Genomic DNA, 16,613 nt, shown 5'->3' on the forward strand with positions numbered 1-16,613 from the left:
CTCGGGGCAGGGTACCCAGAGGTCCCATGTGGTCTTCCACCTACACCTTGGACAGACCCAAACTTGCTTAGTTTCCTCAGAGTTGCTGCATCGTATGCCTTCGGACCACATCTCTATGCAGTCAGAGGCTAGCCAGGGCCATAAAGTGATGATGCATTGGCTTACACTTGTTTCTAAAGGCCAACCTGGAGGTCACTGTGGTGGACTTCCCAGTGGCTCCTTCAACACAGCAGTACCCAGCAGCCCATGCCCATATAGATCCTAGATAGCAACGTGGTGGACACCAATTAGGGCAGAAGGGCCATACACATCTAGTCTGGAAGCCACAGAACCAGCTCCTTCCAAATGTCTTGCATTAGAGTTATGCGGATAAGTCCCACAGCATGGCAAGCCAGGTGCTTTTGTGTTCAAAATGTGATAGCACAGACTGAAAGGGTGCTGCAGTTGGCTTAAAAAACAGCATTGTGCTGTTGTGCTAAAACTGTAAGTCAAGTCAACAGAACAGAATCACAAAATTCCATTGCGTAGGAATTGGTATGAACATTTCCAAGAGCCTCTCGTGCTATACACGCAGGGCTGTAACCGCACAAGATGTTCAGTGTTCTGGTTTTCAGGGACGGAGTTTCTGAAATCTTAGCAACGACCTGCATCGAATGGGAGGGGGCAGTGAATGACATGGTTTGTGTCCAAAGGGTGATTTCCAATTTTCCAAGGGGACATTTCATACTTGCCCTCAGAGATTTAAGACATTTTGCTCAAGAATCCATATCTTCAACAAAAGTGCAATACTGCAGGGAATCTACCGTTCCATAAAGCACATTATGGATGGCAAGAATGGCAGGATCCAGGAGACGCGAGGCAAAGAAAAGAGTCCAAAACTGATACAAGTGGTACAAACAGGTACCCTACTCTGGAGCCATATTTTCCATTTATGGCGAGTTCCACTTCTGACAGAGGAAGATATTTTCTTTCTTTTTCGTTTTGTTTTAAGGAAGAGGAAAAAAGCGATAAAAATTAAGCTCTATGAATACAGTTCCCGAAAAGAGTGCTGTTCCACCAGTGATCACCTGTGCGCTGGAGGACGTAACAGGACGGAGCTGTGATGAACAGGATGGCAGTTACTACAACAAGTGCGCTTCAATGCGAAGCCAATGGAGTCCTTGCCGAACATAACGGACCAAGTTGGTCATACTGCTGTGTTGTGTTAAGGGACCCATCACGGAGTCCAGGTCTATGAAAAACTCTGCAAAATAAGAAGTGAGGTCATTTTCTGCTACTCTCGGGAAGAGGGTACCAAAAACCAATTCCCCAAGCCTAGTAACATGAACATTATGTTGCGGTCATTTATTAATTTTCTGCGCTGAAGAAGAAGAGTTGGTTTTTTATATGCCGACTTTCTCTACCACTTAAGGAAGAATCAAACCGGCTTACAATCACCTTCCCTTCCCCTCCCCACAACAGACACCCTGTGAGGTAGGTGAGGCTGAGAGAGTTCTGAGAGAACTGTGACTGGCCCAAAGTCACCCAGCTGGCTTTGTGTGTAGGAGTGGGGAATCAAACCCGGTTCTCCAGATTAGAGTGCACCGTTCCAAACCACCACTCTTAACCACTACACCATGCTGGTGTATACCAAGTACTAAGTGGGCTCAAAAGTGTTTTAAAGTATCATCAACAATAAAGTCTAAAGATGTTGCTAAAATCTCCGGTAAGGCACAGTATAGAAGGTATGGGTTGGGCAGAGGAACATAGTGGTACAGCGCAACCCAGCATATATTGACTTTGAAATAAGTACCTCTGATATCAGTGGGGATTACAGTGCAGTAAGTATGCATAGATTTGTAGCATTCAAAGTCTAAGCATGAAAAGCAGATTGCTATCAATATAAAGATTACCCTTTCTCTTTTTTAAAAGCAAGGACATAACCAGAAGACTGGGATGAATCAGAGAGATTTCTTCCTTCAAACCAGTTGTGTGTGTGTGTGTGTGTGTGTAGATTCATAATTGCTCTTGAGATCAGACAGAGGTGACACATGCCATTGACGCCATATGTGCTAGCCAATAAGGGTCCACCACAAATATAATCATAATTCATGTTCCATTCAGAGGAGGAATCTGTCTTTCCCTTTTTCAATCTGAAACACAGCCTAAACCTAGCAGATCAGCTTTTTTCCAGAATTTTTCCCTAGGATGCGTGGGAAAAAAAAATTGGAATTGTGGAATCGCAGCTGCTGATTCTCTCTGCCCTTAGTTTTCAGAACAATAATAGCTGGGTGTGTTTGTTGACTGAGCACCTGAACGGCTCTGGCTCAAAGCTAAGCAGAACAACTCACAGCTCTACTATCCATTAGCAGTCAAATAGCATCCCTTTGTTTGTTTGATTAAGAATCCTGTCAGGCAACTAAGCAACCTCCTGTAAAATTTGCTTTACTGGGATCCCTAATTTTTGTCTCTTTGAATTACCTGTCTGGAATTTTCAGCTTGGGAATCTACTCCCAAATAGAAAACCCACAGTATCATTTATGAAAGTACAAATTGTGACTTTTCTAGAAGGGGAGGGGATTTTTACATGGCCATTCCTTATATGATTTCCCATGTGCCCCCATTCATAAATAATACTGATTTTATGTTATTTCATACTTGGAAAAAAGGGAGGGAGATAAAAGATATATAGGTAGGATTAGCAAACAGGAACTTCCTTGTAAACTACAGGCACTTTCACGCATGCCAAATAATGCATTTTCAATCCATTTTGAAGCTGGATTTTACTGTGTGAAACGACAAAATCCACTTGCGAATGATCGTTAAAGTGCATTGAAAGTGGATTGAATGTACATTATTCAGCATGTGTGAAAGCGCCAAAAGAAGACTAGCCACACCCTTTTATTGAAACCAAAGATAATGAGACCTTGGAGATTATCCTCGCTCGGGGCTATCCACCTTGGGAAAGAATACAGTAAGCAGAAATGATGCAAAACAGGAAATAAGTATATCCTTTCTGCTCGCAAGGTTGGAGTTGCCACTCTGAGGCCATAATCAGACAGTGAGCTATTCAATTTTTAACTTTTCATTCTTTAGAGCAGAGAAAGAGTGGAAGGGGCACCTTTGTTCTCTTTCGTCAGCTTGTCGGCCATGTCCCAGTGCTCGTAGCTCCGCAGCACATTGTTGGTGATGTTGACGTGGCTGGCAGCCATGTGGTGGATGCGCTGGGGAATGGTGATGGTCCCTGCAGAGGAGGACCCTGCGGTGCCTGCGGCAGTCCCAAGAGAACTGATGGGCGATGGGCTCAAGGACATGGGGGATGGCGTTTCTGTGCTCCTGGGGAAAGGAAAAGAGGGTCCAATTCAGTATTAGAGAAGAAAATGCCCTACTTGTTAGGCATTCATTCATTCATTCATTCATTCATTCATTCATTCATTCATTCATTCATTCATGAACTCTGTATGCTGCCTCTTCAGACCTGCTCAAAGAGTTGGTTTTTCTCCACCACTTAAGGAAGAAACAAACCAGCTTACAATCACCTTCCCCTTCCAGCAACAGACACCCTGTGAGGTAGGTGGGGCTGAGAGAGTGTGACTAGCCCAAGGCCAACCAGCTGGCTTCATGTGTAGGAGTGGGGAAACAAATCCAGTTCACTAGATTAGCCTCCGCCACTCATGGGGAGGAGTGGGAAATCAAACCCGGTTCTCCAGATCAGAGTACACCACTCTTAACCACTACACCAGATCAGAGTTCTCCAGATCAGAGTTCACCGCTTCAAACCACCACTCTTAACCACTCTTCAAACCACCACTCTTAACCGCTGGCTCTCAAGGCAGCTCACAATAAAACAAAACCAATCAAGACGGTAAAAAAAAAGTCAGAAAAACAAAAATGCAATAAAAGAAGACAAGCCAGTAGAATAAAAACATACCAATAACCTCATGACTATAAAAAACAAGCCAAGCCAATTCAGAAAGCCAGGACACCAAATTACATAAAATGAACTTAGTCTAAAAATGATATTACTAAAACAGGCCTCAGACTAGGTAAAGACTATAAAACAACTAAAAAGAAACCCCTTTGTTAAAAAGCCTGAGTAAAGGCAAATGTTTGATCCTTGTGCCTAAAGGAACACAAGATAGGCAACAGTTGAGCCTCAAGGGGGAGGGCATTCCAAAAGCAATGGCATGGTTTGCTTATGCTACAGGTGATGCAGATCTCCATGTCCCTTTTAAGAGGAAGTGGGTCAAGCATCCTCTGGAATAACATCAAGCAGATTTTGAAAAGGGTGTATGTGTGCACTTCCAACCCCCAAAGCAGACACACAAAAAACCAAGGCTCTCGTAATCTTCCTATTGTCCTGTATAGTTGACCTCACAGCTCGAGGAATATGCAGTATCAGCACCGGCCTGGGCAAAATATGTGTGATGAGATCTGAATTTGTCTTGTTGCCATGGGAACCTCTGAGAAGAATTTTTTTCCAAGGGGACTTCCCAGACTTTTTGCATAGCAATACAGCACTGAGCCATTTAGAGGGAGAGGCAATAGGCATAGATTATTATTTTTTGGCCATAAACCCTCCTGTCTCAAGGCATGGAGGCTAGACCAACATCAAGCATTTGGCCATATCTATATTACAGATTAAACAGTCATTCCCCCCCCTCCTTTTGGTAAAAAGAAAAGTTGGTTTTCTAATACCCCAATTTTCTCTACCTTTAAGGAGTCTCAAACCGGCTGACAATCACCTTCCTCTCTGAACAGCAGACACCTTGTGAGGTAGGTGGGGCTGAAAGTTTGGAGAGAACTGTGAATAGCCCAAGGTCACCCAGCAGGCTTAATTTGTAGGAGTGGGGACACCAACCCAATTCGCCAGTTTAGAGTCCACAGCTCATGTGGAGGAGTGAGGAATCAAAGGGCAAAAACGCATGGTGGCTTTAGCCTCCTTTATTCCCTGTTTCGATCCTGGCTGAATCCTGGCTGAAACAGGGAATAAAGGAGGCTAAAGCAACCATGCGTTTTCACCCAAACTCGGCTCTCCAGATTAGAGTTCATCGTTCTTAACCACTACACCACACTGGCTCTCTGGTGTTAGGGACTTCAAACAGAGAATTCACAGTGCTCTCACCAAACTACAGATGCCAAGAGTCTTTGGGAGTAGCCATGACAGCTGAACTGGTGTAAAACCAATGTAAATCTGTAGCAGCAGCTGTTTTCAGTGAAAACACAGAACATGCTGTAATCTGCTTTCTCACATGATCACTGCTTCATCATACTGAATGCCAGTCGAACACATACGAATACACAAAGCTGCTTTTTACCTAGTACTGTCTATTTGACTGACAGCTGTTCTCCAGAATTTCAGGCAGGGGTCTTTTCAGAGAGAGAACTTGGATAACGTAAAATGATAATAAAAAAGCCCTCCTCAAATTTTCTCTTCTCCCTCTGAATGCTATTTCCAGGCTGCTAAATTAAAAAAGAATCCAGCAACGTGATACTTTTCAGTCTCCGAGATTCCCAATGGAGGCCCTTCATGAGCCCTAATGCTGGGGCTAATTTGCATATTTTATTAACATCATTACAACGTTTGACAATTAATCTGCTGGATATTGTGACAAGTTCAGTTCTGTCATATGAATCCCACCCCCCAAGTGCATACCATGATTTTTTGGGGTCTAGTATTAAAAATGATGATCTCTTTTAAGGTAGTTGAGACAGTGCAAACCTCGGTGGGGGGGGGTGAAAGGCCTTTGCAGGTGGTGTGACTCCTGCGCTGGCTTTAGTGCCACTTGCGCTGTGCTGTCCACATGGGCACTTACGCCAGCGCCAGGGCACTTACGCCGGCGCTGAGGAGCAGCGCAGAAGCGTGAGGCACAGTCTCGGTGGCAGCGCTCTTCCAGCACAGGGGATTGCACCAGCACCAAAGGGAGCATTCCCGGGGGCGAGGCTGACTTTAGCCAGCTCCCTAAGCCTTTTCGCCCTGGGAAGGCCCACTTTTGCTGGCTTTAACTTACACCAGCAAAAATGGTACCCCAAAGCCCCATGGAACTGTGCACAGCAGTTCTACGGGGCTTTGGGGTATTGTCCTTTGTGGCTTGCTTGCCTCAGTGCAGCAAACCGCTCAGGAGGTGGCCCAGCTGTGCTGTTCCCAGCTGCAGTGAATCTACCCCCTTGCACAGGATTGCGTTGTAAACAGGAATAAAGCTGGAAGAAAAATGTGCACACTAAAAGTACTGTTTCAATGAATCCACTATAGCCGTGTTGTCGAACGCATGGCACGCGTGCCAGATTGGGCACTCGGAGCCCTCTCTGTGGGCAAGCGCGGGGAGCCGTCGCCCTGGACGGGGCGGGCGAGGCACTCCTCCGCTTGCAGCAGCTGGAGCCTTTCTGCGTGGCGGCCGTGCTGCGCTCCCTTCAGAAAAGGCGCCCTCTCTAACGCCTCCCTCCGGAGGCCGGGCCGGGCGCAATAGAAGGGGCGGGGGGGCCCTCTCCTGGGGGCAGGGCCAGGGGAGCCGGGCCAGGGGCGAGAGGCTATAGAATCCACTATAACTGTGACTGGTACACAATGGTATGATTTAGGTGGAATGGCAAACCTTGGTTTGCTGCTGTGGGGAATATTTGTAACATCAGACTCTCTCCCTCTTTTCTATTGATGAGTCCAGCCAGCTAATCAGTTATTCCTAACTTTGCAGAACACTGAGTTTTCCAATACATCGGAACCCATAAACTACACATCGCTTGTCTCAGACCTCGGCTGGTGCCAGACAACATGGTGGGTGAGTCTACACCTGTCACTGCGGCGGCTGACTGGGTCCAAGCCAGGAGGCCCCTGTTCTCCTGCCAATGTTCTGGCTATAAGTTACAGGTCCAATCCACCCATGCTGGTTTCAACCATGGGTTTGAATCCTGGTTGGCAGTAGGACTGCCAATCTCTAGGTGGGGCATAGAGATCTCCCAGGATTACAACTCATCTCCAGATTACAGAGAGATCCTGGAGAAAATGGCACCTTTGAAGGGTGGACTCCACCGAAGTCCCAGCTCTCCCCAAGTCCCACCCTCAAATCTCCAGGAATTTTCTAACCCAGAGTTGGCAACACCAGTTGGCAAAAAAGCACAAAGTAGAGTTAGATGGTTCCAATGTAAAAATGGTTTGACCTAAGCATGGAAATAAGTAATTATTGTGCCATGAATGAAAGGAGGAGGAAGGGGGAACTTACAAGCCTGAAGATCCCCCAGGGTTGTTTATATAGTGGAAAGCCATGCTTCACTACTATACCTGAACCATGGAAATGAGAAACAGGAATGGCTAAAAAAATTTTTTTTGTCTAGAATTAGTCAATTGCAACTGAAGTGGTGTTTGTGTTCTAGTTACTAGAGAAAATCTGTGTGTCAAAATTTGTAAAGGGGTCTCATAGCTGTAATGATTTTCCTAATGACTGTTAGGGAAACATTCAGTCTGTATTATTGGTTTATCCTCCAAGCATCAGGCATGAAGAACAGTGACAGCCTGCTACACAACACAGTCCCCCCCCCAAATATACAAGGCACCACTGTGGAAAACTCTGTGAAAGAGCACAAGGAGAGATACATGCAAGCAACGGAATCAAAAATATTTCTATAGGACCCTTGAAGAACTGCTGCTAAGATTTGTTTCCATCTGGTGCCGGTTTATCTGGGCAATGTTTTAGAAGAAGCTGTGCTTTAAGTTACCTGTTTGTTGCAAAACTAATGCTCTCATATGGATTTCCTTTTAATTCTAGCACCAGCAATTAGGAAACATCTGCTGACGAGGATAGCTCTTTGGAGCTGCCTACTGCGGTCATGCACATTTCAGGGAAAGTCAATGAAATCTTTTTCTTTGGCAACATGATTTCACAAACCCTTATCTTAAATGTTTGCAGCTGATGAAAAATCCCACACCACTGTACACTAACACAATAATTAACAGTTATCTATGCTATAAACATATTGGCTTTATAGCCCTAGGCTTGCTGAAGAGAATCCTGGGATATGTAGGTTGATGAGGCTAGTAGAGATCTGCAGCCCTCCTGAACAGCACTACAATTTCCAGGTTTCTCAAGGAAGCTTGTTAATCAAGTCTGTAGATTTGAAATGGCCCCTTCATGTTTTGTGAGGCAAAATTGGTATATCCTCTTCCAAGGGTGGTGGGCTTGGGCATATGTTATGTTTGCCCACATAAGAGCAGTGGTTTGGAGCTGTGGACTTTAATCTGGAGAACCAGGTTGGATTCCCCACTCCTCCACATGAGTGGTGGAGGCTAATCTGGTGAACCAGGTTGGTTTCCCCACTCCTACACATGAAGCCAGCTGGGTGACCTTGGGCTAATCACACTCTCTCAGCCCCACCTACCTCACAGGGTGTCTGTTGTGGGGAGGGGAAGGGATGGTGATTGTAAGCCGGTTTGATTCTCCCTTAAGTGGTAGAGAAAGTTGGCATACAAAAACCAACTCCTCTTCTTCTTCTTCTAATGCAGGTAAACATGAAAGGGAGAATGACTTACACATGGGCATGCTGGGAGTTTCATGATTAAGCAGGGATATGAACACTAAAGACCCAAACCCAAGGCCATAGCTGTTTACCACACTACCTTCTTACATGCCCCAGTTGTGAACTATATCCAGCCAGCAGCGCAGAAGTCTGCAATCAGTTCCCCCACCTCTTGTTCAAAATCAGCACCCATCCCGAGCAAGCAAGCACAAATTGTGATGCATCAAGCCAAACACAGACATCCCCTCCCCCAGACATACACTGTGCATTTAATGACAACTTTTCCTGTTGTCGTAATCCTTGGGGGCAGCAAAACAAGGTAGAATGATTTCCTAGTAAGCCACTACAGATGGTTGCTTGGCTGTAGTTAGCATGGGGATTCACATGTTGTGAAGGCCTGTCCCAAGGTAAACAAATATGAAGCATGTGTGGAGGGCGGGGGGACACGCATGCGCATGCATGGCTGATTGACGCTTGAATTTGATTTCAGATTTGAGATGGGGATGCTTTAGCATTAATATAAGGGCTCAGATAATTGGTTGACTAAGTGCCTTCATGTTATTCACCACAATTACGCCTCCGGTTTTATTAAACAGCACTTACCATATATCAATGAAATATTCATTGGTCTTTCATTACTGAACAAATCATTGAAAAAAAATCATTGCCCTGGAGATTAACTGTACTTTGGCGTCCTGGAACGACACTGTACTTTCTATCCAATTAACAGCTATTTTTATGGCTCTCGTTTGGCTTTAAAAACCAACCTGATGAAGAATTTGGGATCAATCAATCCACATGAACCTTTTTCTGTTCTGCATGGCAAAGTGTCACTTATAGATTATCGTGCCATAATATAATACTTTATTATATATATAAATACATATTTAAAATTCACCATATAAGCCATTAACGGCTCATTTCTATGAATAGGGAATACTCACTTTCCATTGCCTCCCCAAGGAGAAGGGGCCTGTGAAACTTTGGAAGAATTCTGTAACAGAAACCGAGATTAGGAATAAAGAGAGCAGTCTTTGTTCGCTCAGCAGCAGACACAAAGGAAGATTTTAAATGGCATTAATATTGATTACCACAAGACAAGGAAGGCACTTGGTATTTCAATAGCAAAGCAGAACATTTTATTTATAGAACTATCTCAACATAATAATCCCTTTTAAGCTAAAAAGTGGGGGGGAACCTGGCTGGATAATTAGCAGGCTCTAACCAGTGGTACAGAATTCGATGAAAGGCACAATATACCAGAACTCCAGCATAAATCAGGCACCTTTCATGAAGAAGTGGTTTAATTATTCTTATCTGAAATTCCTTCTGTAATGTGTGCTTTTCACCTTGTGGCAAACTTTTAATCAGAACACAAAACCTGAGGATGAGAACTGGAAACAAGGGGAAATTGAACCCCGCAGGTGATGGTTCTTGGTAAGTTTGCACAAAGGATAGTGGCAGAACTCGCTGAGGTGACTAACCGTGGACTCTTCTTAGTTTGAGACACGTTACAGCAAATGTCCAGATTGCATTTAAAAGATTTATATTCCAACTCTCAGCATGAAGCTCTCCAAGGCAACTAACAATAACTTTATTTATTTATTCCTTAGGGTGCTTTAAGGTGCTATTGGTTGATTTTGCTACAGGAGTCTATCACGACTACCACTCTGGAATTACTGTCGCTGTAATATCATAGGTCACAATTTTTTTTTTTTGATGCAGCACCCACTTCTAAAGTTACTGAGTTGAATCCAGCCAGCTTTTCCACTGGTGAAAAGTGGAAGATGGGTCCCTTTTGACCACTGAAAAAGCTATTCTGGGGGACATTGGTATCTGCATGGCCCAAATCCATGTGGGATGCAGGAGGGGAATCAAGTGATATTGAGTGAAAAAGCTGGCTGGATTCAACCCACTGAATCTCCTGGTAACTGCTTGCAAATTAACTCCTGGTAACTGAGATTAACTGAATCCTGGTTACTACTTGCAAATTGACTCTGTGTGAATTTTCTTCTCCACAACATAAAATGCAATAATCCCACATCAGTGAACACTGATCAACTAATTTTTAAAACTTTACTTTTTAGTATTTAATCATATATAGTATTACTGAGCAACAGGCTGTGTTGCTTGGCCACACTTCGTACATTAAGTGCAGAGGCAAACCCAAATTTGCCATCAGGCCGCCTCTCCCGGCTTACCCCACCCCTTTCCTCTCCTGGCTCTTGTAACCTGCTTGTGAGAGATTCTTGGTCCACAGTCTGAGGACCACTAAATAAGACACATAAGCATAGACACACCTAACTGGTCCTCATACCAGTATGCTCACAGCAACCATGTGGTCAGCTGATTATGCTGACCTTACTCTGTGGCTGGATGTTAAAAGCAGCCAACTCTCTATGTGATGGCAGTCATGCTGCCAAGAGTTTAGGTAAGCGATCACTGCTATGAAAACAGTTGTCAACCAGGAGGCCTAGCAGTAGGGTTGCCAGCTTCAGGTTGGGAAATATATAGAGATTTTGGGGTGGAACCTGAGGAGGGCAGAGTATGGGAAGGGGGGGGGACTTCAATGGGGTATAATGCCATAGAGTCCACCTTCCAAAGTGGCCATTTTCTCCAGGTGAACTGATCTCTGCCGCCTGGAGATCACTTATAATAGCAAGAGATCTCCAACCACCACCTGGAAGTTGACAATCCTAACTAGCAGGCTGCCTGCATTATCTGGGTGATGTCATGGCGGGGGTGTGGAGGGGAACAGACATCATTCTACATTAAGAGAAATGAAATAAAATGATGGTCACCTTAAAGTATTCTATCAGTGATCTGGAGTACTTCATAGCATGGTCCTTCTTTAGTTTAAACATTCTCAGGTAGAGAAGAGATAAGCATCGGTAGCTGTGGGAATTTGGAGCAACAAAATTACATTAGTTCAGCCCATTATTGAAGCTGCAAATTCTAGGCACAATCCAGGCAAGCACCATTTGGGGTTGGTGCAACTGTCATGATCAATGCTGTCTTGCAATGCTATCCTAAGCAGTTACAACATTCTAAGTCCTTTTAAGTCAATGGTGTAACTCTGTTTAGGACTGCACTTAGCCCCTATTAATTACCAGCAGCCAATTAACAATTAATTCCTAACTGCCAAAAGAGATGGAAATGGGATGCAGAACCATACACTTTCTTACTGTAATTTCTAGAGATGTGCACAATCCCCCCCCCCCAGTATTTTTCGGATTTCAATTAAATAGACCTGAATTTTTTTTTGAAAATCCAAAAAAAGCCCAATCCCCATACCGATATGGGATTTTCCCTGGGTTTTTTGAATATCTAAAAATGTTCAGGTCTATTAAACCCTATGGGGAATCTTTGTGGGGCTCTGGGGGTGGGTGGTTAAGGTAGAGCCACCAAATTTTCAGCACAGCTTCAGGTGACTCTAATTTCATGGGCCCCCTTTTTTCTCCATTGGAATAAATGGAGAATGGATGAAGCACCCTCTTTGGGGCCTCATAAAATTAGACCCCCCTAACCCAATCTTTACCAAACATGGGGGTTCTTCTAAGGAGAGTCACCAGAAGCTATGCTGAAAATTTGGTGTCTCTACCTCAAAACACAGCCTCCCCAGAGCCCCACAAAGATTCCCCTAGAGTAAAATAGACCTGAAAAATCCGGGGGAAATAAAAAAAAATTCGGCTTTTTTGGATTTGCCTTTTTGGCTTCATTGAAATAGTGTCTCTTTTTTCGGTTTGGCATATCCAAATGCACATCCCTAGTAGTCTCTCCCATTTCCAGAGTTAATGTCCCCTGACCTGGCTATGCATTACCTTGGCATGGATGTTACTTCGGTTTTCTTTTACCTTTAAATTCCAATCAGCTTCAAAGCCATTGCTAAGGAAGCATCAAATGTTACCCCTACATTTGCTCTAAGTCCCAGTAATTTCTGCATTGAAGACTTCACAATCTGCTTAACCTTTTCATGGAAATCAATGCATTAACATACATAACCTAGGCTGGAGTCATTATAGCATCATATATATATATTCTTGAGTCATTATAGCATCAATATACTGGGTCCTAAAAATGCTGGTAAAAATGCCAATCTTAAGTCAGCGGGATCTGAGGCCCATTAAATTTTTTAAATCTCACCTTTCTACCAGAAGGTACTCAAGGCAGTTAACCATCAGAACTTTAAAATATTAGAATAATTAGAATTAGAATAACAGATCTAGTTCAGAACTAATATGACATTCTAGAACCAAACCATAAAACTATAAACCATAAAACCATTAAAAATAAATGGTTACCCATTATCTGTACACGTGATTAAACCACGGGTAAAAAGGGTGGACTTCACCTGCTGCTTGAAAGATCCCCTTTGTCTATTTTTTTTTTTAAATGAACAAGCTACAACTTTAAGCCTATGGCTCCTGAGACAGTTTCCAGCATAAAATCAAGCAATTCAAAAACAATCAATAAAAAAACTTTTAGTCAGACCAGAACTACAGCAGCCTAAAAAGATTAAAAACCCCTAACAACAAAACCACCACAGTAGAAACTTCCAAAATAAAGCCAGTATAAAAATCAGCACAAATGTTCTGCCCATCTGGAATACATGATAATAGGAATGTACACTACCAATACCTGAAAAAGAAGAAGAAAAGGAGTCCTAACCTGACACCTAAAGCTAGACAAGCCAGATCCCAATGGAAACTGTTTCTTGGGGGTGGCACTACATTTCTTTATTTTAATTTGGAAATTTCTATTTCTGACATCTCCATCCCTACTCAGGACAGAATCATGCTCATTCTTTCTCCTCAACCATACTAATAACATTTGAAAGAAATATTACCGTTACAAGTGATGTATGTTTTCATGCCAGCCATCGAAAGATACTGTAAAAATTCTGTTTAAAAACCCCCAGACGAATTGCGAGCACCAGCAATGAAATGCGTGAAAGGGAAAGGCTCATGGCAACCACATACAAAAGAAAAATAAACAAAAATAGATGCATTTGTCGAATTAGTGCAGGCGCTTGTTGAAATTGTTTGAGGAGGAAGTTCCTGAGCCAGGGTGCCACCACAGAAAAGGCCATGTCTCCACAGAAAAGGCCATGTCTCCACAGAAAAGCCATTTGTCTGACTGCTGATGATGGAGGCATTTGGAAAAGGGCCTCTGACATACACCTTAGTTGACAAACTAGTTCATACAGAAGCAAGCAAACCTTAAAACACCTTTAATCCTATACTCTTCACTTTCCCTTCTAAAGCCTGGAAACTGTTAGCTAGTTTGTCTACATTAATGAGAAAAAAAATCAACATTGAGTTAGTCATGAAAGATATCCATTGGCTAGCCTTTACTAGTTTCGTAGTGAAACAAACTGTCTCAGGGAAACTTCTTTAGTCAATCGGAAATTTGCCAGGTGCCTCACCATAAAACTGCTAGCTTCTTGTCTCCTTCTGTAGCGGAAGAGCCCGTGAAGTTTTTGAGCCTCATTGCATACCTTTAAAGAGAGATTGGGGAGGGGAACATTGAGCATTTTTAACGATGCTTTGAAGAAAATGGGTGACACTGAGAAACAACTCCTTCAAGAACCCTAGTAAAGACCTAGATCCGAGTCCTGTAACATCTTAGAGACCAAAAAGATTTCCGAGGTACACGCTTTTGGAAGTGAAAGCTCCTTTTGTCTGATACTGACACAGGTGGTTGGCCATTGCCTGTCTCTGTGTAGCAACCCTGGACCTTCCTTGGTGGATCTCCAAGTACTAACCAGGGCTGTCAGTAGGTTTGGGGTCAGACTGTGACTCGGTGGCAGAGCACCCACCTGGCATTCAGAAGGTCCCAGATTCAATCTATGCCAATTCAAGTTAAAGCACCTCCAGGGGCAGAAGCTGCGAGGGACCTACCTCTGCCCAAGACCCTGTAGAGCCCCTGCCAGTGACAGCATACAGCTTTGAGCTAGATGGACTAATGTTATGAGCTGGAAGAAGGCAGGTACATATATTCACTATTTTTTTTAAAGAAAAGGCAACCTTTTAAAATCCATATATTTAAATCACTTGTATATTTTTCATTTAAGGACACCATATGTATGCTGTCTTATATCGAGAGATCACTGACCCATCTATCCTGGAAGAAGAATCTGCCAGCTCTCAGGCTGGTCTTTCCCTGAAACCTGAGATCTTTTTTGATCAGACATGCCAGAGACCGGGCCTGATCTCTTGAACACATGAAGCTGCCTTATACTGAATCAGACCCTTGGTCCATCAAAGTCAGTATTGTCGAAGGCTTTCACGGTCAGAGTTCATTGGTTCTTGTAGGCTGTGTAACTGTGGTCTTGGTATTTTCTTTCCTGACGTTTCGCCACCAGCTGTGGCAGGCATCTTCAGAGGAGTAACACTGAAGGACAGTGTCTCTCAGTGTCAAGTGTGTAGGAAGAGTAATATATAGTCAGAAAGGGGATTCAGCTCAACCCAACCCCTTTCTGACTATATATTACTCTTCATACACACTTGACACTGAGAGACACTGTCCTTCAGTGTGACTCCTCTGAAGATGCCTGCCACAGCTGCTGGCGAAACGTCAGGAAAGAAAATACCAAGACCACGGTTACACAGCCCGGATAACCTACAAGAACCAAAGTCAGTATTGTCTACTCAGACCGGCAGCAACTCTCCAGGGTCTCAGGCAGAGGTTTTTCACATCACCTACTTGCCTAGTCCCTTTAACTGGAGATGCTGGGGACTGAACCTGGGACCTTCTGCATGCCAAGCAGATGCTCTGCCACTGAGCCATGGCCCCTCTTCTGCATGCAAAGCAAATGCTCTTCCTGTGAGCTACAGAATCTTTTCTATGCAACTGCTCTCATCCTGCTCCTGAAAGATTAAAGTTGAATCATTTCCCCCCACCCTACCCCTCCAATGAAGGAGTGTGCCTGCTCACCCACATTCCATGCATTTAGCCTCCTGAAAAATCAAACCATCACATAAAAACCATTGTTCTGAGCCTTAATACAATTTCACAGGTACTTGTGTTAGAATAAGTAATAGAGTTCGGTGTTGCGTAAGAAATTTTTAAGGTGTCCGGGCAGTCTCATTTACAAGGAGGTAATGGAGTGCGAGTGAACGGTACTGCTTTTACCACACCGCAACACAGGCGCCCAGTTCTTATCATCATTATGCTCTTTATAGATAAGTCCCTTTTAGTTCAGAGCCTCCTTCTCTCTCATGCGCATTATGATTGCTCCCATCATACCTAGTGGGTCAGGCCAAATAACAAAGATTTGTATCCCTTGAGGATGTGCAATCTTAGAAAAGAAGGGATTTAAAGACACAATTAGTCTAAACAGCCTTGGCAGTCATCTTTTTGGCATCCTGAGTTATTGTGATGAATTGCTCATTTTCACAAATCAATGTCATTTGTACGCTTTCAACCCTATGGCATAACTATAATTAACAAAAATGGATAAAAACAAAGGTCTGCTTAGGTCAGTGCAATGTTGTACATTCCAGTCTGGAAAACATGACATATTGAGCATGATCTGGACCACGGCTGAACTAGGTATATCATTTTCAGTGCAATCCTAAGTGGGGTTATGTCTTTCTAAGCCCATGGAAGTCAACAGGCTTAGAAGGATATAACTCTGCTTAGGATTGCATTGTTAGCAGCCAACACTGCCTAGGTCTTTCCTCACCTACATGATACTCTACATCTTTTACCCCAGAGCCCTCATTCTCCCCCCCCCACTCATCCCTTTGGCTTAACCTTGTTCATCCTTGCCCCCTTCTGAAATTAATCCTTTGGTGTTGTATATGATCACTCTACTGCACTGCAAACTTCTTTGTAGTCTCTTCTTTCAGTTTAAACCAGAGCTGCATGCAAATACACAATCTAAAATATTTACAAGGCGTATTATTTCCCCAAAGATAACTGCTTCTTTTCAAATCCGGTACATTTCTGCTATGTAAACAAATGCTCATTCATAATGCAATGCATGTACTATCTCCAGACTGATGCTTCTTGGTAGTCTCATGCAATGCAGTCTTTCATGCTCAAAATCTATGCTGATAAAAGAATATCCCAAAGAAACTAAGGATTGGCTTAGGGTGGTGACCTATACGTCCACTTCCCCACTG

General features: G+C 43.6%; 1 protein-coding gene across 2 annotated transcripts in view; it reads right to left on the reverse strand.

Annotated features, from left to right (window-relative positions):
- Window positions 1-979: 979 nt before the first annotated feature.
- Window positions 980-16,613, reverse strand: part of AFF2 (ALF transcription elongation factor 2) — a 472,104-nt gene continuing 456,470 nt past the window's right edge. For both annotated transcript variants that reach the window (XM_056859368.1, XM_056859367.1), the window contains exons 17-21: window positions 13,910-13,981; window positions 11,286-11,379; window positions 9,429-9,478; window positions 3,101-3,315; window positions 980-1,243 (exon numbers count right to left, since the gene is read on the reverse strand). In XM_056859368.1, coding sequence (XP_056715346.1) covers window positions 1,122-1,243; window positions 3,101-3,315; window positions 9,429-9,478; window positions 11,286-11,379; window positions 13,910-13,981 — 553 coding nt within the window. In that variant the 3' untranslated portion in view covers window positions 980-1,121. The remainder of the gene's footprint in view (window positions 1,244-3,100; window positions 3,316-9,428; window positions 9,479-11,285; window positions 11,380-13,909; window positions 13,982-16,613) is intronic.

This window comes from Euleptes europaea, chromosome 13 (assembly GCF_029931775.1).
Source record: "Euleptes europaea isolate rEulEur1 chromosome 13, rEulEur1.hap1, whole genome shotgun sequence".
NCBI lineage: Eukaryota > Metazoa > Chordata > Lepidosauria > Squamata > Sphaerodactylidae > Euleptes > Euleptes europaea.